The sequence below is a fragment of the Phyllopteryx taeniolatus genome, chromosome 1 (assembly GCF_024500385.1).
Source record: "Phyllopteryx taeniolatus isolate TA_2022b chromosome 1, UOR_Ptae_1.2, whole genome shotgun sequence".
Classification (NCBI taxonomy): domain Eukaryota; kingdom Metazoa; phylum Chordata; class Actinopteri; order Syngnathiformes; family Syngnathidae; genus Phyllopteryx; species Phyllopteryx taeniolatus.
Genome location: NC_084502.1, coordinates 37,124,650 through 37,148,943, shown reverse-complemented (window position 1 = coordinate 37,148,943; position 24,294 = coordinate 37,124,650). Strand labels below are relative to the sequence as shown.

Genomic DNA, 24,294 nt, shown 5'->3' with positions numbered 1-24,294 from the left:
GAAGTGCTAGAAAATAATGGTGGGCACACACTCTATTGACACTTCAGACATTTTCACTTAGGGTTGTATTCACTTGTTGCCAACATTTCAGACACTAATGGCTGTTGATTGAATGTTGTTGATTAGGGGTGAGTAAAAATAGATTCAATGATCCGTGACAATACTCCCTCCAATTTCAATATCCATTTCGTTAATCTGAATCTACTCACCTCCTGGCCAGTGGGGAGTGCTTTGCGTGTTACTCACGTATGGATGGAGGCCACTTTCGACCAAGCGACAACAAAATGGAAATGGACAAAAGTAAGGTCTTTAGTAAGTTGTCTGCACCAAGCATATTTTTTCATTTTAATCACAATTTCCAATAGGAAACAAATAAGTTTAAATGCACTTTACTTTTTCAGTGTTTATACAGAACAAACTAAAAATAAATTTTACAAAATTAAAAAAAATTAACATACTATATATTTAATGTATTTTTGGTGTTCACAGTAACATCTTGAAGGGGATTTTTGTTCTTTAGGTCAGTCAACAGGTAGTAACTATTTATTCTTCTGCTTTAGGACACAAAGCAGCTCACACTTATAATCTGCCTTGTTCTTTGATACATGCCTTTCTCTCCACTAAACTTGCTAGGAATGTGCCGGCATTCCCGGCAGACCACACCAGTTCAGACGGAGCCCATATACGGACACAGACTGCTACAAAATGATTCATACCCCCGAGTGCATGTGCGCATGTATGCATCAGTGTGACAGAGTCTGCCGACAACACCCCACACAAAAAAAACCCTCCCATGACTCAACAATATGCCGTGTTTGTGCAGCCATCAGCCCCCACTGGAGCGTCACAGTCATGACATCATCACAACCTCTGACCTTGCTGAGCATCATATAGATCAAGAGGGCGTGGCAGAGCAGACAATAGATGAGTATTAGCAGGATTTGAAGTTCTGAAAAACATTCACAGTGTGCTGCAACATTTGGGACGAGTCATCCATGTCCATACACATACAAATCCAGACAGGCATTTTGTTTTAATTTTGATTCCCATGCAAGCAAAGTAGATTTTCTAATTTCCCATGGAAAATCAACAACATAACTCAGTAGAGCGTAGACCTCCTCCAAAGCGGAAGAATAACACTGGATAGTGGTAAATTCGCCAATCCTTGCTTAGCACCTAGTCCGGAAACAGCTGGGTATGTGGAGGACGCTTGCAAAATTGTTTGGTTGTGCCGTTGAAAAAAATAAAGCTGCTTTTTTTTTTTTTTAATTATTATTATTTTTTTATTTAAACTCCAGTCGCAGTTGGCAACAATAAATTGGCTGTCAAATACAGGTTAAGGCAATTATGATTACCTAGGCATGTATTGCTTGTCTGAGACATATGGTGAAATAAATTTCTTTGTTATAAAAACAAAATAATCCTTATCACAGAAATTCTAACTATTTCTGAAGTGTGTGTTTGGTCTATTATCTCTGGGTTCTAACAATGCTTCTTGCCCGAAATTATTTGTAAGGAAGACCACTGATGAGCAGCACAACTGAGTCCATGTATGTGTTGTGCCTATACAATGTACTATGTATGTTGTGTTAATTTCTTCACTAATAAACACAGATTTGATGGAGGCAGTGTGATGGTGCGACATCTCAAACATTGAAAAAAAACTAACGTTTTTCATGAATGAAGGCAAATACAATTCTGAAACGTGCGGCAATCCCATATAGAAATAGAAATAATGAAGGGACCTGCCAACAGTCCTGACCTGAACCAAACAATATTGGCAGACTTGCGAAAATTTCTTGAGGAGAGCAATGGCATCTCATCTACATAGGTCCGTGACTTTTTTTTTTTTTAAATAAACTAAAATTGCAAATGTCTCATTTCTTCATTATTACTGCTAAAACTTCCATCTTGTAACCCACCAAAGAAACCCCAACAAGATTTTAATTATTATTATTAATGTTTAGCTTTGGTAACAGACATTTGACATGGGGGAAACAGATCAGAGGAGCCAACCAAATACCTCTCAAATTTGTGTTTCATCTTCATAATGACCTTCGCATTACTGGTATATTCAATGTGGTGCAATTCCAAAAAGGTGTCATTACCATTCACTCTACAATATGAATGCAGCCTCATGCTTTGACCCACTCTCACGGGTCGTTTCCTACCTCTTCCACCCACCTCCCTCCCTTAAATAAGTCACAGTGGAGCTACTACACTTCCTCATTTTCCTTTCTGCCATTTCCACTCAGTCACCCACACTCCCTCCCTCCTCTCTCCTTCTCTTCACTCCCTCAGACTGGAAAAAAGTTCCCCCTGGTTTTTTAGCCTTAAAAGGGCAGAAGCAACTGGATCTTGGCGGCCCTCCCATTCCATGGGCTCTGGTTACAGAGGAGAGGGAGGAGTTTGGGAAGACTGGGGAAGTGAGGCAGGGAGGATGGAAGACTTAAAGAAGAAAAGGTAGACAAAGTGCTGTGTGTGACTTTTTTGTTTGTTTAATCTTGCACAAGCAGAGATATCCTGGAAATGCTTGCTGAAAACATAGGTTGAGGTAGAGGGGCAAAAGGGAGAGATTTTGGCCAAGAGGGGGCTGCAAAAGCAGAGAAAGGGGGTATGGGGAGGCAGAGCATAAAATGATGAACGAGGGGCTTTAATAAATACCATATGGCTTCAATCAGGTGGTTTTTCATGGAAGCATCTGGTAACTGAGCAAGCAAACAAGTTTGCATTTCTAAGTCATTGATTAGCTCCAAAGCACAGAACATTTACAGCATTATACCCTGCTCATCTTCAAATCCATTATATATGATTCTTTTACATAACAGACATTTCTTTGTGAATCCTAAACCATGGCTTCATGTCTCTTGCTCGGTCTGAACAAGAGGAATGGGCGTAGGGGAATGTTTCAAATGCTGATGTAATGCAATAAGCTAGGGGTGTCAAACTCATTTTTGTCACAGGCCACATTGTAGTTATGGCTTCCCTCAAAGGGTCCTAACTGTGAACCCATATAAATGAAATATCGTCTCATAATTACATATATACAACGATTAACTAGTTTGGAAATAAGAAGCCAATAAAAAAAAAAAAAATGCTTGTTCAACTATAAAATTTATTTTAAAAGGGGGATTGGGAATTTTTTTTGCAATATTGTCAACATGTTAACTGTTAACATGTTAAGAATTTGTAATTTTGGTATTTTCACAAGAAACATGAAGTCGACGCACATGATTTGCTTTCACGGGCTACATAAAATGTGGAGGGCTGGATCAGGCCCCCGGGCCACCAGTTTGACACCGGCTCAATGAGCCGAATGCCACTGAATGGAATGAGAACGCACATTCTACTTTTGCTCACAACCCCTGTGACCAGTCCCCCTTCTTGCCTTTGCAGACAGGAAGCTATTCCAATGATAAGGCGCTAACAGGAAATGATCATTTGGACCAGAATAGCAAAACTCACATGAATTCCTGTCTGCCTTATGCCTATCTATCCATCAAATGCCTATACTGCTTATCCTCATTAAGGCTATGTTGGGTTTAAGCCTATACCAGCTGAATTTGGGCGAGAGGTGAGACACACCTTGGAATGGTCTGCAGCTAATCACAGGGCACATATAGACAAAACCATTCAAACTCGCATTCACGTGTAGACAATTTCGAGTCAATGAATCTAACATGCATGTTTTTAGAATGTGAGAGGAAGCCAGAGTACTTATAGAAAACTCACACAAGCATAGGAAAACAATAACATCAAAAGGCTAGAGCTGAGATTCAAACTCAACTGTAAGGCAGACGTGCTAACCACTGGTTGAGTCACCATACTGCTATGCCACAATATTCACTCTTTAAAAAACAAATGACATTTGGGAAATGTAATGCACTATAATATATAATTATCCAAATCTGTATCCAACAAAGGCGGCACGGTCACCGACTGGTTAGAGAGTCTGCCTCACAGTTCTGAGGACCGGGGTTCAATCCCCGGCCCCGCCTGTGTGGAGTTTGCATGTTCTCCCCGTGCCTGCGTGGGTTTTCTCCGGGCACTCCGGTTAACTCCCACATCCCAAAAACATGCACGGTAGGTTGATTGACGACTCTAAATTGCGTGGTGTCAATGGTTGTTTGTTTATGTGTGCCTTGCGATTGGCTGGCAACCAGTTCAAAGTGTACCCTGCCTCCTGCCCAATGATAGCTGGGATAGGCTCCAGCACTCCCGCGACCCTTGTGGGGATAAGCGGCTCAGATAATGAATGGATGGTATCCAACAATTTTATCTAAACATTTAGACAATAGTATTTAGAGACATTTAGAGAATAGTAGAGTGATAATGTTATGAATTGGGCAACTATTACTTGCCAACATTAAATAGCCGTTCAAACTCTTTAAATGCCAGTAAATAAACTCAGAAGCTGAAACAAAATCTTAGAGACCATGTAAAGCGACAAAAAAAAAAAAAAAAAAAAAAAAAAAAAAAAACACTTAAATTTGACACCGTAGAGAAGAGTATTAAGTTTGCAAATTTTTTTTTTGGGGGGGTGGGGATAAAAAACAAATCGCCAGCGTGTTTGCTGAATGAGTTTGAAACTCCCTGCTCAATCTTATCCTGTCAATCAAATAGGTACAGTATGTTTGTACAGTGCTGCGGAAATGTATTGGCCACCTTCTCAAATTATATTGCATAGTTTCCCCGCTTTAATGTTTAAGATCAAACAAATGTAAATATTAGACAAATAACCAAAGTGAACTTAAAATGTTTTTAAAATGGTGATTTCATTTCTTAAGGGAAAAAAACTATTCAAAATTACCTGGCCCCAAGTGAAAAAGTAATTACCCCCTTGTTAAATCATGAATTGTGGCTAATCACAATTTTTGGTTAATTTTCACTGATCACACCCAAGCCTGATTACCTCAAGACCTGTTCAATCAAGAAATCTCTTAAACAGAATCTATCCCGACAAAAAAAATCTAAAAAAGCTGCAACAAAATGACACAATGCAAAGAAATTCCAGAACAAATCGAGAAATAAAGTAACCGACATTATCAGTCTGGAAAGAGTTACAAAAGTAATTTCTAAAGCTTTAGGATTCTAACAAAGCATAGGGAGGGCCATTATCCTCACATGGAGAAAACATTGAACAGTGGTGAAGCCTCCCAGGAGTGGCCGGCCTACAACGATTACACCAAGAGAACAGCAACGACTCATCAAGGAGCCCACAAAGAAACTCAGGACAACTTCTAAAGAACTGCAGGCTGCCATTGCCACAGTTAGGGTCAGTGTTCATGACGCAACAATAAGAAAGAGACTGGGCAAAAGTGGCATCCATGGCAAAGTTCCAAGGTGAAAACCAATGCTGACCGAAAAGAACAAAGCCTCGTCTTAGTTTTGCAAAAATACGTTTGAATGATTCCCAAGACTTTGGGGAAAATATATGGACTGACGAGATGAAAGTTGAACTTTTTGGAAGGTGTGTGTCTCGTTACATCTGGCGTAAAAGTGGCACAGCATTTTAGAAAAACACCATTATACAGTGTTCTGTAAATTGACTGTCTGTTGTCGTACTAGAGCGGCTCCAACTACCGGAGACAAATTTCTGTGTGTTTTTGGACATACTTGGCAAATAAAGATGATTCTGATACCAGTGGCCAAACGGAGGTAGTGTGATCTCAACAATTCAGTACTACATTGTTCTCAGTCTTTGCACATGTTCAGCAATTCAAACATATTTAATGTGCTTTGAAACAAATCATGAAAATTACTTTACAGGGTCTTTAATACAACTATTGATCATACATCATATTGTTTGATTGTGGTTAAAAATCATCCATCTTACCTCCATGTATGTATGAATTTGCATTGTATCTTTTTAACTTATCACTGCAGCCCCATCACCACCAAACTCAAAATGGCTGACATCCATAGACCTAATGCAAGTTTTTAATATGCTGCTACCAAAACACACTCAATTAGCATTTTATTGAATTTTTAGTCTTCTTTATCTGAGTGTTCCTTGACCCTGTCCTGTCGCAAGACTTTGATTGATCTGAGGATGAATAAAGGATTATCTTATAATTTACTTTGTATTTGTGATCTTTTAAACAATACACAAGTTGCTCAATTATACTGAAGAATGTAATTCCCAAGTCCATATATTGCATCCTCGTTCTACACTATGCTGTATTAACTTCTACAATTGTCACCACTCTCTGCCAGTCCACCTCTTGCAGCACCCAGGCACTTCAAATTTCATGGACTTTTAGTGTCCATATGCAAAATATGTTTCCTTGTTTCCATTTAGTCCACATTTCTTTATTACGAAATAGCCGGGCTGTTGCCACACATCCATGTGTCTCAACCTGTCTGCACAGCCCAAGGCAATAAACAAGAAAACAACCAGTTACAAAGTTACACCACAGCTGTGTTTACAGCACATCAAACATGCCGGCTCAATCACAACTATAGTTTATAGGTTAAAACATGGCCTTTTATTTAATATAAATTAAAATATGCTGCTGACAAGACATTTGCAGAGAATCTCCAAACACGGCAACAATCACAACTATAATTTAGGGCAAAACATGGCTTTTTTAATATAAATTAAAATATGCTGATGACAAGAAAATTGCAGCGGATCAGCAAACAGCACATTGGTGATTATGGTTTAATTAGTAAACTACCTTACACGGGCAGGATGATGCCAAGTGGGAATTATTACTGTAATTTCGTGTATAATGTGCATTTGAATGTCTCCGAGTTGACAACTGCTTCAAAACACACCACTATCAGATGGAACAGCCACAGATTTGTGACTGTACAACTGACCATACTAGGGATTGCAAAAATACCAACTGAGCGGCTGTGGTTCAGTTTGTAGTCAGTTGTTCACTGACCGGAGGATCAGCGAAGTGTCCTTGGTCAAGACACTGAACTGTAAATTGCCTCCAGGTCAGTATTGTAAATGAAATGCTGTTCTCAATTGCCTTACCTGGTTAAACAAAGGAAATGATTAGAGTATTAATGTCCTTCATCCAACAAATCGATTGTTTGTTTTAAAATGTTATTTTAACAACAGTCTAGCATCTTTTTGAATATTCTGAACTCCTCCTGGGATGCCATGTTTGAAAAGATTGATGCCACTCAGAGGAATTGCCACAGAGAAGGTCTGCATGGACAACCCAACTTCTCATAGCTAATCTCATGTTATTCTCCTTAGACCTGATTAATAATATTCAGTTCAGTGGAACAAATCAACAACTTCCACACATTTGACAAAATTCTCAACAATCAATTGATTATGTACATGCCAAGATCATGTGCAGGTCATATTTATCCATTGCATCATGCAAAATACAATGCATGAGAACAACATTGGATACTATACAGTGGGAACAGAAAGTATTCCAACCCCCTGAAATTTTTCATTTTGTTATATTGCAGCCATTTGCCAAAATCAGCTAAATTAATTTTTTTCCTCAATGTACACACAGCACCCCATATTGACAGAAAAAACTGAATTGTTGAAATGTTTACAGATTTATTAAAGAAAAACTGAAATATGACACAGCCATAAGTATTCAGACCCTTTGCTCAGTATTTACTAGAAGCACCCTTTTGAGCCAATACAGCCATGAGTCTTTTTGGGAATGACGCAACAGGTTTTTCACACCTGGATTTGGGGATCATCTGCCATTCCTCCTTGCAGATCCTCTCCAGTTCTGTCAGGTTGGATGGTGAACATTGGGGGACAGCCATTTTCAGGTCCCTCCAGATATGCTCAATTGGGTTTAAGTCATGGCTCTGGCTGGGCCATTCAAGAACAGTCACAGAGTTGTTCTGAAGCCACTCTTATTTTAGCTGTGTGCTTAGGGTCATCGTCTTGTTGGAAGGTGAACCTTCGGCCAAGTTTGAGGTCCTGAGCACGCTGGAGAAGGTTTTCGTTCAGGATATCCCTGTACTTGGCCGCATTCATCTTTCCATCGATTGCAACCAATCGTCCTGTCCCTGCAGCTGAAAAACACCCCCACAGCATGATGCTGCTACCACCATGCTTCACTGTAGGGACTGTATTGGACAGGTGATGAGCAGTGCCTGGTTTTCTCCACACATACCGCTTAGAATTAAGGTCAAAAAGTTCTATCTTTGTTTCACCAGAGCAGAGAATCTTATTTCTCAGCATCTTGGAGTTCCTCAGTTCATTATTTTAGCAAACTCCATGCAGGCTTTCATGTGTCTTGCACTGAGGAGGGGCTTCTGTCGGCCACTTTGCTATAAAGCCCCGACTGGTGGAGGGCTGCAGTGATGGTTGACTTTCTAGAACTTTCTCCCATCTCCCGACTGCATCTCAGCCACAGTGATCTTTAGGTTCTTCTTTAAGTCTCTCACCAAAGCTCTTCTCCCCCGACTGCCCAGTTTGGCCAGACGTCCCAAACGTCTTCCATTTAAGGATTATGGAGGCCACTCTGCTCTTAGGAACCTTAAGTGCAGCAGAATTCTTTTTTGTCACCTTGGCCACAATTCTGTCTCTGAGCTCTTCAGGGAGTTCCTTTGACCTCTTCAAGCAGTTCCTTTGACCTCATGATTCTCATTTGCTCTGACATGCACTGTGAGGTATAAGGTCTTATATAGACATGTGTGTAGCTTTCCTAATCAAGTCCAACCAGTATAATCAAACACAGCTGCACTCCAATAAAGGTGTAGAACCATCTCAACGATCTGAAGAAACAGACAGCACCCGAGTGTCAGAGCAAAGGGTCTGAATACTTATGGCTATGTGATATACCAGTTTGTCTTTTTTAATAAAGCTGCAAAATTTTCAAAAATTCAATTTTTTTCCTGTCAATATGGGGTGCTTTGTGTAGATTAATGAGAAAAAAATGAACTTAAATGATTTTAGCTAATGTTATTGTGTTTTATGCATTAACTGTATTTGCTTCCATTAAGTTGCAATTTGTTCATTTATTCAGTTAGTCTTTGCTAAAGTAGGATTTTTTTTGGGCACATTAATTTTTTCCAATTATTATCCATCATTTATTCTTATTTAAAGAATCATTTTGAAGTAAAACTGTTTATTGTTTGAGAATATTTTTCCTTAAAACGAGGACTAGTCGTGATTAATAATCATGACTACAATAGTGATCAAAATAATCATTATTTTGGTCATAATCTTGCAGCCCTAATAAGTGTAAGTACGTCACAAGTTTTATGTCGAATACACATTGACAAAAAGTCTAAAACTACAGAGCCAACAACCATTGAAAATAGCAGTTCCACAATTACTTGGACACATTTGTGGCTTGGGATAAGACTCATGCATAGCATGTTACACAACACTTGAGACAGCAAACCAAAGACACACCACGACTAAAACTAGGACAGTGGTGAAGAAAGAAAGAGAGACCTCAAGCGTTATGCTGTGTTACAATGGCAGTTTGTGCCAAGTTGTGGTGAGGGTGGCTGAGAGGGTGTGTCCATTTTCTGCAATGAGAGGAGGAAGTAAAAGGCCTGCCCTTTCATCTTCTGATTCGACGAGTCAAAAAAGGAGAAGCTGGATATGGTGAGTCAGCTGGAACCACGTCCTGAAAGAACTACCAATGACCCATTTGGTCCAAGATTTGGGAGGAAAACAATGTTCTTTGGGCATGGTTACAGAGAAAGAAATGGAAGGTAAACTAGTATATAGAGCCTCACCTTGCCACTAACCTCAGGACGAATTACTAACCCAAGTACAACGCATGGTGCAGGTTACATTTTCACCCGTGCTTAGAAGCCCAACTCAAAAAGTATTTTCATGCAAGATTGAAAGGGTGTGGTACAGGCTGGGGAACAAACCACTGAATACGTGGTGCCGATTCAGTGGGAAAACTACTACTTCTGCTGATAAGCAATTTCTACAAAGCTTCATAGAGGGGTGTGGCTTCAGCAAAAGCTGCACCAAATGTATATTTTTTTTATTTGTAAACTATTAAAACAATTACACAAGAGTGAAATGTGTTCTTTTTTGCAGTTGAAAACCCATTTATAATGTGCATTACTTAATACTGCAGGACTGGATTGGTACTGTATCAGGAGTAGAGGTGCAACGATTAATCAACAACTAACCGATTATCAAATGAATGGCTAATGATTTTTGATAATCAAATTGTTGGGATCTTGTTTACCTTAAAATTGTCCAAATCCTCGGAATTTCAGCCTCTCAACAATAAATAATTATATTAATTATAATAATAAAACAGTAAATAGTAGTTACATTTATTATACTAAAGCAGACTTATTTTCTTTGCGTTTCATCAAAATAAGACATTTGCAAACATCTTTTACTTTGGAAAATGTTGTCCCATTTTCAAACGTGGACCAAAAACAAATCATACTCAATTAATGTTTGTGCATTCGATGCACTGTCAATTTGAAACAATGTCCTGTTTTTTTTAAAAGGGATGGAAATTTTATGTTTTTTTTAAGTCCTATTCATCGATTAATCCTATTCATCGATTATTATATTGTTAGTTGCAGCCCTAATCAAGAGCAACTGAAGTCTTCAGATAAGGCCAGGAACCCTCCCACATAAAAAATAAAATAAATACATGAATGAGTAAATGAGTAAGGTTAACTGAAGCCTCAAAATTGTCCGTAGCTGTAAATATGAATGGTTGTTTATCTACGTGCCCTGGAAATGAGTGGTGACCAGTCCAGGGTGTACCCCACCTTTCGCCCAAAGTCAACTCTGATAGGCTCCAGGTCACCTGTGATCTGAGTTATTGAAAATGGATGGCTAGAATAGATATAATAGTGTTACGTCAATCTACTTTACTGTCTTCATTACAGTATTGTCATTTCAGCCACGTCTCACATTAGATAACTACCCTTCCGGCATGGGCCCATTACTCAGACATGCAAACACCAAAGGCATTAAAAAGTTGACAGACCAAAAAAAACATTGTAGGGGTCTCTCCAACTTGAGCCAGGCCCATCTCCACCTGCACCCGATATGCCTGCTTCAAGCTGTGCCACATGAATAGCATGCTCCTCTTTAAGCACTCCCATTCTGGAAAATAATTGACTAAAATCATTGTCTGGTTCATGTCATTTTTCACTATTACCAACTTCAAACACTAATCCCAAATGCACCCTCAGGAAAGTTTTTTTTTTTTGGCCATTTCCGAATTTGAAGTTAGTTCATTCTGTGTTGTGACATAACCCCTAACATCGCTCCGTCGGGTTAATACATTTAACATTAACATCCGTAAACTAATTAGATAATTGTAGGTGCGTTAATTAATACAAGATGTACTAGCGGATCAACTCTTGTCGCCGATGTTAAGTGTGCTTTGCGGTTCCGCTGGGACCACAACCTCAACACGAAAATACAAAAGACCAGTGCAACAAATACGACACTGGCTGATCTGATGAGCAAAAAATGTTGCTTAAACTCAAGAGTAGCAAGAGAGGATGTCCGCTCCAGAGGTGGGTAGAGAAGCCAAATATTGTACTCAAGTAAGAGTACTGTTACTTGACAATGTGATGTAAAAGTAAGTAGTCCTCCAAAAAAAATCCTTTAGTATGAGTGAAAGGTACACAGTGAAATAATGACTCAAGTACGGAGTAAATAGTGAGTAACTTCTGATTTATTTATTTATTTATTTATTTTTTAAACCATAGCATGAACAACAAAACAAAATAAAATGTTTTTTACTGCAAAGTGATTTCTCAAGTTCTAAGTGGGCTGAAATATCCACATTTGGGCAGATGGTTCCAGACAAATACAACAATACATGAAAGCTGTTGTTTTTGTTCGTCTAAAAGTAAATAAGAGTAGCGCGCCGTTGCCTTCATGATAACAACGACCTTCACAAAATTGCCACCACATATGACATGACAATCAGCCGGGCTGGCTTATCTACTGTTAATACCTATGCCCGGGAAGCCCAATAGAAGACGACGTGTGAGGTCATAACTTTCTTGTATAGTTTGATTGGTGAACTAGACTTAAACGTCACTAACGGTTAAACTGGATTGGCGCAAACAGCGCCCGATGCGGAAGTCGAAGTCTCACGCACAAAATAGTTGATAAATAAGCAATAATTTATAAATAAAAGTAACGAGCAACATTTAAATCATTGAAACGGAGTAAAAGTACTGTTACTTCTTAACAGCGGAAGAGTATTTTCTGGTGCCATCTACTCCTGTGACTCCAAAACAGATACCGTGAGCACAGGCGGAACCATAGGCCGATGTGCTTTCGCATATTAGTCCGCCGCGGAGTAACATTCAGAAATTACATCTGTGTGTGGAATGGATCTAGTTGCCAACGTTCAAGGAGTACGAAACAGCCTATGACGTCAGTGACGGCGACGGCACCCCCCCCCCCCCCCCCCCCCCCCCAGGAAAAACTCATTGGATCTGTACGATTCACGTAAATGGCCTATTTTTAGTTCAAAACGGCGAATTTTGCTTTAAGGTGACTGTATGCTTACTAAGCATCACTTTTTTTTGTCGAATTTTAATTCCACAAAAGGGAGTGAAATGCCTCACTTGTTTTCAACTGTCAACCCATTTATAATGTCGATTACTGCCACTTTTAGAAATTACAGTGGAACTGCATTGAAAGCACTTAAACACCCTGTAAAGTGACAGATTTTTTCCCCCCAAAATGAATTATACATGGTTCAAGATAAATGCTGAAAACATTTTTTGGGCTTGTCTAGAATGCAGTCCGGTGACGCACTTTGGCATCTGGCATGAGTCCACCAGTCGACCACTATATTAAAACTTGAATACGTTCATTCGCATCAATGGTTAGCCGGTGCAACTAAGATTTACTACAGTGCGTAGTTGGCTAGCTTGCTATGCCAACACCTTGAAAATACATAATTCTCTAGATGCCACAATTTACAGAACAGCTCAGTGTCTTCCTTTACAACCCCAATTCCAATGAACTTGGGACCTTGTGTTAAATATAAATAAAAACAGAATACAATGATTTGCAAATCATGTTCAACCTATATTTTATTGAATACACTACAAAGACAAGATATTTAATGTTCAAAGTGATAAATTGTATTGTTTTTATCAGATAATCATTAACTTTAAATTTTATGGCTGCAACATGTTCCAAAAAAGCTGGGACAGGGTCATTTTTACCACTGTGTTACATCACCTTTTCTTTTGACAACATTCAATAAACATTTGAGAACTGAGGACACTAATTGTTGAAGCTTTGTAGGTGGAATTATTTCCCATCCTTACTTGATGTACAGCTTCAGCTATTTAACAGTCCGGGGTCTCAGTTGTTGTATTTTACACTTCATAATGCGCCACACATTTTCAAATGGGAGACAGGTCTGGACTGCAGGCAAGCCAGTCTAGTCCCTGCACTCTTTTACAACGAGGTTTGGCATTGTCTTGCTGAAATAAGCAAGGGCGTCCATGAGAAAGACGTTTCTTGGATGGCAGCATATGTTTCTCCAAAACCTGTATGTAACTTTCAGCATTAATGGTGCCTTCACAGATGTGTAAGTTACCCATGCCATTGGCACTAACACAGCCCCATACCATCACAGATGCTGGCTTTCGACCTTTGCTTCCATAACAGTCCGGATGGTTCTTTTCCTCTATGGCCCGGAGGACACAACGTCCACAATTTCCAAAAACAATTTGAAATGTGGACTCGTCGGACCACTGAACACTTTTCCACTTTGGATCAGTCCATCTTAGATGAGCTCGGGCCTCGAGAAGCCTGCGGCGTTTCTGGGTGTTGTTGATAAGTGGCTTTTGCTTTGCATAGTAGAGTTTCAAGTTGCACTTACAGATGTAGCACCAAAGTGTATTTACTGACATTGGTTTTCTGAAGTGTTCCTGAGCCCATGTGGTGATATCCTTTACACATTGATGTCGGTTTTTGATGCAGTGCCGCCTGAGGGATCGAAGGTCACGGGCATTCAATGTTGGTTTTCGGCCATGCCGCTTACATGCAGTGATTTCTCCAGATTCTATGAACGTTTTGATGATATGGACCGCAGAGGATGAAATCCCTAAATTCCTTGCAATTGTACGTTGAGGAACATTGTCCTTAAACTGTTCGACTATTTTCTCACGCACTTGTTCACAAAAAGGTTAACCTCGCCCCATCTTTGCTTGTGAATAACTGAGCAATTCAGGGAAGCTCATTTTATACCCAATCATGGCACATACCTGTTCCCAATTAGCCTGTTCACCTGTGGGATGTTGCAAACAGGTGTTTGATGAGCATTCCTCAACTTTCTCAGTCTTTTTTGCCACCTGTCCCAGCTTTTTTGGAACGTGTTGCTACCATAAAATTCCAAGATAATGATTATTTTCTAAAAACAAAGCTTATCAGTTAGAACATTAAATATATTTTCTTTGTAGTGTATTCAATTAAATATAGGTTGAACATGATTTGCAAATTATTGTATTCTGTATTTTATTTGTTTAACACTTCATTGGAATTGGGGTTGTAATATAAATATCATTTACCATTCAGTAATGACAGCCAAGGCGGCACAGTGGACGACTGGCTAGCACATCTGCCTCACAGTTCTGAGGACTGGGGTTCAAATCCCGGCCTTGCCTATGTGGAATTTGCATGTTCTCCCTATGCCTGCGTTGGTTTTCTCCAACTTCATTGGAATTGGGGTTGTTAATCCCCAAGCGAGGTGGGGACAGCACAGATGAGCCTGCCACTCGTCTGCCAGCCAAGAGAAGCCCAGAAGCCTGTTGGCTTGCAAGCTAGCTGGTAGCTAGCCCCTCTTAACGCAGCGCAGAAAGCCCCACAACGACCCAATTGTCTAGCTTTGTTAATTGTGGGCCTGTGAAGCCCTTTGACACTCTTTTGTGATTAAGGGCTACACAGATAAACTTGACTTGACTGGACCTGACCAAGAGGGCTATATTCCAGCCACCGTAGGCTTTAAATGGATATATTCTCACGGCTCAAATGTGTAGGGATGTGCAGACATAGGAAAGTTGCTTGATGAAGTACGATGCATTTTCCAGTGGGGCCTGGTTATACGCAATCAGAAGGCACGCTCACAGACATTGAGAGCAGGACAATGGCTTAATTTTTTCCATGATTTTGAAGCCTCATTTTATATACTTGCCGAAGTGTTTTATTTTTTAAAATCATTCAAATTTACCAGGGTTATTAACACTTGTCTGTGGGTGTGTCAAATTTAGAAGCCTTGCCTTCACTTTACAGGGACTTTTAGTGTTCAAAACAATTACTAACTTGGGCATTACCTGTATATAAAGAAACTTGGAAATTTGGAGATAGCAGTACCATAGCTGTCGTGTACAGTTTCTTGCTCCAACTCTCTTGCATACAATATTGCATTCGCTGCAAAGCTAGTTAATATCTACCTCCATCTGGTATTATAGTTCAGTCTTCATTGAGTTCTAAACCCTACTAAGGTGCTTGTTGCTTCATTCACTGGAGTCCCACCACGTTTACACAGAGGTGTTACAAAGCCAACTCATAATGACTTCTCACATGATTTCAAGTCCGCTGTTTCGACGCAAGTTCACCAATACACGAGAAACTACATCCAGGCAAAGTCTATTCAATCCAGTCTGATGTGACAAGCCAGGAACAAAGTTCTCATACCATGGAACCCCAGCCCACAGCACGATATTAGCAGACAATAGGCCTGTGTCCAAGCGTGTTCCTCCAAGATCAGCTCTCCTGCCAGCTGATTGCCTAAACTACATCCTGACCCACAAAGCTTGGACTCAGACTAGGAGTAGGCAGCGGGGGCGAGCACAGAAGGACAGGGGCCCTCTTCCCAGTCCTCCCAAATCAACTGGAGAAAGGAGGGGACAAAGCAAGGCCCATGTGTGTGCGCGCGCGCGCGCACACACACACACACACTCTCGCACGCACGCGCTTAGGGGGAACCGCCTGCTTTTTCACTCAACACCGAGAAATGTTACCAGCTTTCTTGTAGCTCCATCTAAAACCTGCTTTGATGACGTGTGTATTTCTATAGTTCCACAACACAGTTGCTCATAAAGTTAGAACAAAACGTCTCTCTTTTCTTTTAGGGAGAGAATTCATGGGTAATTGGGACAATCATCGCACCTGGTCAAAAGTTATTAGTGATGCATAAATAAATGGGAACAAACACAGCATTGTGTCGTAAAACAAAGTTATTCTTACGTTATGGGCAACACGGTAGATTCATTGTTTTTTACAGCTTCGCACCTTTTTGTTCGCCAGAGCTAAACGACACGATAAATGCATGATCCATTCATTGCACTCGTCGTAAAAGTGACTCACCTATGGACACCAACTTGATGTTTTCCTTCTCCAGGAACTCCAGGGCTACGGACACGTTCTCCAGCTGCATCTGGCGGAAGGTGGGCCTCTGGTTGTACTTTCGGAACATCTTCTTCTGGGACAGGACCTCCAGGAGCCCGATGAGCCGCAGCCCATCGCCGAGGTCCGTCTGCAAGTTGCCGACTCGCTTGTTGACGCATTTCAGGTGCTCGTTACACCAGCGGGTGAACGTATTCTGCTGGATCTTCTTCCACGGCGCGTCCTCGGCCAGGTCTTTCTCCGTGGCGGGCATTTCTGCGTCCTTGTCCGTGGAGAGAGCGTTGGGAGCGGGCGCGGCGCTCTGGTGGAGCCGGGGGTGGGAACCGCTCATTTTTATAGCGTCGGCTGTCTCTCGGTTCGCTGCCTGGTTTCTGGGTGGAGTCTTTTCAACTTTTCCTTTTCTCTGCCACTCGGCCTCGTCTGTTTGACAGAAACAAATCAAGACTGAAAGTTGGGAACACTAGAGAAGACTTCTCATAACCAGCAAGACATTTGCTCGAATCGTACACCGCTCTGAGCTAACTTGGGGGGCGAAAGTGCACCGAAAAAAAACGCCTCAGGCGACCATTACAACGACCTTCCTTTTTAACCCTTTGTGTCCCCGCCTCTCGCCCCAAGTCAGCGGAGATACGTTTCCAGCTCACCCGCCACCTGAATAAAGGCAAGCGGTATAGGAAATATATGGATATTATAGTGTTACATCCTGCGAAATCTACTTTACAGTCGTCATTACTGTACAGGGATTGTCGTTTCATCCATGTAGGATTTCAATTGGATCACGATACACTTCCGGAATACTGAGCACCCTAAACTGGTCGCCAGCCAATCGCAGGGCACATGTGGTCAAACAATCATTCACACTCACATGCACACCTATGGGAAATTTAGAGTCGTCAATTAACCTACCGTGCATGTTTTGGGGATCTGGGAGGAAACCGTAGCCAGGGGGAGAACATGTAAATTGAGAAAACTCCACACAGGCCGGATTTGAACCCACATCCTCGGAACTGTGAGGCATATGTGCTAATCGGTCGTCGGCCGTGCCGCCCAATGGCAACAACAACAATAATAATAATAATCTCAAATTGCTGTTGTATTGCTCTACAAACCAAATCCTGCACTGTAATCATAGTTTTACTGAATCGAGTTATGCATCTTAGATGTATCTAATCATTATCCACTATCTATTTTTCGTACCGTTCGTCTTCACTAGCTGTAGCCTATCCCAGCTGACTCTGGGCGAGAGGCGGGGTACACCCTGAACTGGTCGCCATATATAACCATTATATTTTAAAAAACAAACAAAGCCAAATTTCTAAAATAAGATTTTTATTCAGATTATTTTTTGACACATTCCCAATCCCTCCACCCACCTGGGGCAAAAGGCTTCCATTTACACAGAATGAACATGCAGTATTGGTACTAGTGATAGTAGTAGCACTAGTCACGGGCTCCCTCTCGTGTTACAGGAAAGAATCACTGCCTAAGTACAGTTCAGTTGTTTTTAACTTTTTAGTACAATACATTTGCATTCAAGCTTTAGGAATTTTTGTTTTAAACTTGTATTTAGGTCAAATGTTTAACTTTTATGTGCAATACATTTTCATTGAATCCTTTTTTAAGTACAGTTGTTTTTATTTTCCTGTCTTTAAACACAGTGTTAATGTTCAAGCTGTGCTTAATGTTACAGTGGCTTACAATTATATTAAATATACTTTTTAGGAACCAAATCTGGGTCTCGTTTTTTTATTAAGAAAACACTGTTGTATTTTGATGTTGGTCATGATGGTGGTACTTGGAGAGCTAAATATTTTATTAAGTGGTACTTCAGTGGTAGGTTTGAGAACCACTGCAGCAATGTATTCCAAGGTAAGCACAGTGTGCAGTGGTTAGGACATCGTCCTCACAGTTCTAAGGTTCTCGGGTCCGGCCTTACTTATAGAGTTTGCATGTACTCTATGTGTGGGGGTTTTCTTCGGGTACTTCCTTCCTCGTTCCAAAAACACGTTTGGTTCATCAAACATTTAATTGTCCTTGGGTGTGAACGGTTGTTTGTTCAGTCCAGGGTGTACCTTGTCTCTTGCCCAAAGTCAGCTGCAATAGGCTGAGTATGAGTGTTATATGTTTGTGAAATGAATAGATAGATTGGAATATATTCTTATTTACTATACCCATAGAAAATGCACTACTTCAACGTGTGATTATGGACTAACCCAGGGGTCATCAACCTTTTTGAAAAGAGAGAACTTGGGTACTGATTAATGCGAAGGGCTACCCGTTTGATACATACTTCTAAAATGACAAATTTGCTCAAATTACCTTTACTAATTGTATGTTTTTATGAATCATGATATCAATGTCAACACACTGATCATGTTAACTTCTCACAATTATTATTATCAGCTATGATCTAACAAGGTGGAAACCATGAATATCAATATGTACCTCTTTATTTCTAAATCTTTTTAAGTGTTCACATTTTCATATGATCAGATCTACATTCCTAGGAAATCATAATGTCCCATAAGTGGTGAGCTATTTTTACAACAGGACCGTGCGTGTGGTGTTGGGGCGAACTGGTGCCCACAGGTACCATGTTGGTGACCCTAGCCATTGAGATGTGGAGTTTTCTGCCCATTTTTTTCCCCAGCTTTGATTCAGGTGTCCTGTCACGCATATTTTCATACGACTGCCATTACTGGTGCATAGCTAGAACTGTCAATGTCTGTGGAGTCACTGTGTGTTGTGTACAGTCTTATCATTAAAGATGTTACAGAGGGGTCAGACAGTGTATAGACACAACCCTCTGTCTTTCTGTACAGATGAAAAAAGGCATCACCAAGTAGGCACAACATAACCTGGTCAGGATGATGCATTTCATAAAACCTGTCTGTCTTCTGCAAATGTAATGCTGATTATAGTGGGCAATTTATAAATGTTTTTGGGATCTTGGCATGTGAACAAAAGTACTTTCCAGTGTTAGCAATTAATAAGATGCTTGACGTCGGCTCTGTTTGAGACAAGAGTTTGAACCCATGAAATGAATGAGTGCTTTTAAAGTTAATTTGACACAATTATAATGTCATGGTGAATTACAAAAGATTTTCCTAAATTTAGGGTCAGGATCCAAAATGGGTACGAAGATATTTACATATGATATTGTTGATTTTAAGCAGACACAATATTATGGCAAAGGGCTTGTCCATCCACGTTTGCGTTTTAATAAATGAATTTCTGCCTTCAACATGAGTTTTTTTTGTTGTTGTTGTTTTTTAACAAATGTATTTGACCAGTGTTTCCCAACCTTTATTTAGCCAAGACACGTTTTACGTCCCCAAAAAATCTCACAAAGGAACAAATGTTAATTAGGCCATGTACTGTCTGCCATCTAGTGGAAGAGTATTTAGTTGTTTTGCCTGTCACTATATGTTGCTGACAGAAATAGTTAAATAAGGTACATTAATTTGTAGTAAAAAAATAAATAAAAATAAAAATAAAAATTGTAACCAATGAAGTGAAATTGTATGATTTTCCACAACTCCCCCGATGATCTCTCAAGGCACACCAATGTGCCACGACACACTAGTTGAGAATCACAGCAATAGGCCACCATCCAGTGAGGTTGATGCCACAGCTTCCACAAATTAACAGCACCGGTAATTACCAAAATATTTGTCCATGTTTCTGAAACGGTTTATATACCCCAACATGTAGAAGCTCTTTAACCAAAATTATATTTTGATCCTAAAATATAATTAGAATTTGTTCATTTTGAAATGTAGTGTTTTACAAAATAAAACCTTGAAAATAATAAACCACATAATTCTTTGATTAAGATGTCAAATGAGTTATTTACATGCATGTAGGCCCTATTGTTATCGCAATACATATATTTTTGTTTGGGTGCTGGGGACGAAGGAAATCAGTAATTTGGGTTTTGAGCTGTAAATGTTTGAAAAACACTGGACTAGAGTTTTAAAGATAAGTTCAACAGGTATGCACTGAAAGGTGCTTCTGAGCTGTGACAACGAATTGTTCCTTTTTTTTTTTTTGTAATTGGCCCTCTTCATACTGTTATGGGGATGAGGCTAACCAACTTTATGAACACACGTCATGAACAGTCTGGATACGTCAGTAGTGGCTGGAAAGACAAGAAGAGATGTTACTGCCGCTAGCTTCTTTGACTAAATAAGGAGTGCAGTGCCAGCAGACTCAATGTGGCCTGCAGCCATTTGCCTTTGTCTTTCAGTGTGCGCGTGGGTGTGTGTCTGACTGTCTGGTCAATGGAGAATCTAAGGAATGTCCCCCAAACACCCTCTAACAACCCAGAAGCCCTGCAGGAGCCCCCTACTTAATAACACCCCAATAAAAGGGATCTATTCTCTCTCTCTCTCTCTCTCTCTCTCAAAAGAAGGTTCAGAATTTACTCGATTTTAATTGAAAAAAATTCACAAACTTTTCAATCAACAGTTGACATAATGAAACCACTATTGTATTGTAATTGTATGTGTTCAAGCATGTCTCATCTGCAGGTCAGAATTGATCTTTGATGGGACTCTTTTGCGGAAGGCGAGTACGTGAAAGGTTTATTTTATTGTATACTACTGCTCAAACGCTATTCAAGAAAAAAATAAAAAGCACAAACACTGGGCAGATAAATGACCAAGACCCTTAACGTTTGAACGGTCGCTGCTGGTAATTTTTTGACTTGTGCTTTGTTTCCCTCTAGCGACTAATTGTTTTACTGCACACAATCTGTGTCATGCAAAATTCAATTTTAACTTTATGCACCTTTATATACAGTAGTCTGATAATAAATGCCGACTATACGGACACTGATATCCATTAATCCATAATCACCATCTTAGATCTACCTTTGATTTTATGACCTAATAGTGCCCTAAATGACCTCAATGGAAATGCATCGTCTTTTCCAGCCACATTCATCTTCTTATCATAATAAAGACATGAATACATCTTGACAAAGCTCCATAGTCTAATAGACACACTATCCAATAACACATTATGTCAATAATGAATCAACCCTCTGCAAAAGAAAATGCAATATATATCCGAACATATTATACATCAGGGCGTGTGTGCTGATGGGGCCCTCACCAACTGATCCAGTGGCCTACTTCACTTGAATGAGGTTTTAATGATTTGTGTCATTAGCCATTGCTCAAGTTACTTCGTTTGGAACAGATGTGTTCATGGAAGCAATATAATAAGTAAATTACGCCAATAATGATCATTATATAAATTAGGCTTTGAAAGGACAAACCTGTCACTTTGACAAGTTCAAGCCTTTAAATGCGGACTTTGAAAGTATTCCTAGATTTTTAAAAGCATAAAAATGTGCGGGAATAGGTGGTTAATGAATTAAACTGCTCATTGGTGAAATACAGGCCTCACCTGGGTCCTAACTTGCTTCCTCTCCACTGTGATACAGCTGATCTGATTCTGAGCTGGCTATGCCAACAGCTTGTCGTCTCGGCACACCACACCCAGTCAGCCGCATAGCCGTGAAGAAGAAAGGGCGAAACGCATCTCACCAGCATACTACCAGTGTGTCAAATGTGCATGCAAAACACAATCATCATTTCCTATATACATGCATGCTCCCCTTGTAATTAAATCAAAGTGACAGGAATCACTGGTTAAATGTGACAACAGTGGAACCGTTAGAAATAAGTATAACACTTTTTGCTCATGTAATCTAATCAGTATATTTTCTTTTTATTTGGCTCCCCAAAGCCACACCTACCAACAGCTAGTATTACATAACACCAAGACACACACAAAAATAATAATTAAAAAAATAAAAAGAATCCAACATTACAGTGGTACTTACCTGCAAAACTAGTCTAGTCAAATCAATGGACTAGAATTCAAAACTACACTAAAATAACAACAAACAGGACACAAATGAAGCAAATAGGACATACAATCAGAACTGATACCAACAATGATTGTGATGTCTCTTGAGACACTTTTCAAACACCTTAATGCAGCGCTGTCCTAACTTTTTCTTCCAACGGCCACCTACAGAAAAATCGAAGGATGCAAGGGCAACTTTGTCATTCTTTACCATGCTAAAACCAATCCATCATTGCAAGATATGTATGCAATTATTGAATGTTTATAAATATTATTTATGTATATTAAAAAAAAACAGCTAGGTGATGAAGCAAAAAGTCAATAATTTTTCAAAATTTTTGGGTAGCCAGCAAGCATCTTGTATCCCACCAGCAGTGGTGGTTTCTGGTATGTGCGATATGTGCAGCCGCACAGGGCAGCATTTCTCACGGGTGTGTCAAAGGGTGTCTTGCAAAGAGTGCCATTTAAGGTAGGATCGTTCAGAACCAAAAACAGGTCCAATCTGTATTAAATTGACCTTGACAAGTAGCAGAAAGTGGAGGAAACAAATCTAAATTCCGAAGCGTGTCTTACTGAATGATGCGTGAATTGTGGAAAACAAGGATGGAAAGAATTAGAATACATTTCTTCTCTTCTCCTGCCTTGTCACCCAGTGTAGGAAGTAAATAATACAATGCAAGTAAAAAAGGACGGTGGGCCACAAATGGCCCCCGTTTGGACACCACTGCCTTAATGGAACATGCATGTATTTTGTAGCTACTTTACGTGAATGTTGCATATTTAATTACTGTCTTTCAAAAGATCCCACTAAATCTTTCAACTTTTTAGGCCAGACATTGTCATTATTTCTGCATTTTCAAATCAGCACTCTGGCACTGAAAAGGCTGTGCCCGCTCAGAAAAATCCCCACCTGAGATGAAGCGATTGACAAAAAGCATGTTAAACAGGATCAAAATGTGTGTGGGGTCCTTAAAACTGTGCTTTGTTCTGTCAAAAAAGAAACACTGCATATACCCAAAAAGAAAACTGGCTTAATATTTGTATTTCAAGCAGTTGCACACAATTGTATTTTGTTTGTTCTACACAATAAAAATGGGTGTAGAATGTGACAAACTAGTAACATGCAATTGTGTGGAAAAGCTTGGCATAAAGTCCCTTTTTTGAGTGTGCATGAAGATCACTCATGGATGCGCCAAACATATGTAGGTCAGATCCTTTTCATCGTCACTTTACATTAAATGTGTCATAATAATAACATGTAGGTACTTTGGCGGCCCCCGCCCCACATCACAAAAAAAAAAGAACATAATAAAATATTAGAGAGGCATGCAGAGGAGATCGAGGGTCACAGAATTTTCACAAATTTAATCCCCCCAAAATCACCAACTTTTCAGTCATTCGTTGACTTAAACACATAAAGCTCTAGCGTATTGTGCACAAAATTTTACAATTCAAAATGCACCGTGAAATACACTGGGCTAAATAGTGCGCGTGCGCGATGCCCCAACCCATCTCTGGTTAGAGAGAGAGAGAGAGAGAGAGAGAGAGAGAGAAATCACTGTCCGTAGATTACCTTATTTGGTGAGACGCCATAAATGAAGCCTGGCTAACAGAGGATCAGAGGCATGCAAGTTACATGTTGCGTGATCGTGCACGATCAGGTCCGAAATCCAAGGCACGGTCACCTGCATGCCTGGGTGAATCGGGTGTTTAAAATGTTGTTTAAAAGGGAGCAGAATGTTTACATGGGATAACGTCACACTCGCACCGACACACGCCGATCTGCAACTAAACGATCTCCCACTCTAATTTTAAAATGAAACTTACGTGGTCTCTTGAGAGGTGCTGAGCCTGTCTGTCTGTCTGCGCTATCCTGCGTGGGTCCTCCCCACGCGAATTGCCAGCGTGGGGAATGGACTTTTCAAGTTTGGAGGCTCGTGTACGTGCAAACAGAAGAGGAAAAAGTAGTTCCTCCGCTCTTTTTGCTGCCGGACTCTCTTCTGAGGAGTAGTGCTTTAATTGGTGGACGAGTGGAAGCAACAGAGGTGCTGTGGGGGAGTGACTGACTTCTCCGACTCGTCCTC

The 24,294-nt window shown here is 40.1% G+C and overlaps 1 protein-coding gene across 3 annotated transcripts in view; it reads right to left on the bottom strand.

The window, feature by feature from the left end:
- The window catches only part of flna (filamin A, alpha (actin binding protein 280)), a 60,452-nt gene extending 36,222 nt beyond the window's left edge, over positions 1-24,230 (bottom strand). For all 3 annotated transcript variants that reach the window (XM_061792882.1, XM_061792900.1, XM_061792892.1), the window contains exons 1-2: positions 24,038-24,230; positions 16,292-16,750 (exon numbers count right to left, since the gene is read on the bottom strand). In XM_061792882.1, the coding sequence (XP_061648866.1) occupies positions 16,292-16,661 (370 nt within the window). In that variant the 5' untranslated portion in view covers positions 16,662-16,750; positions 24,038-24,230. The remainder of the gene's footprint in view (positions 1-16,291; positions 16,751-24,037) is intronic.
- Between the last annotated feature and the right edge of the window lie 64 nt (positions 24,231-24,294).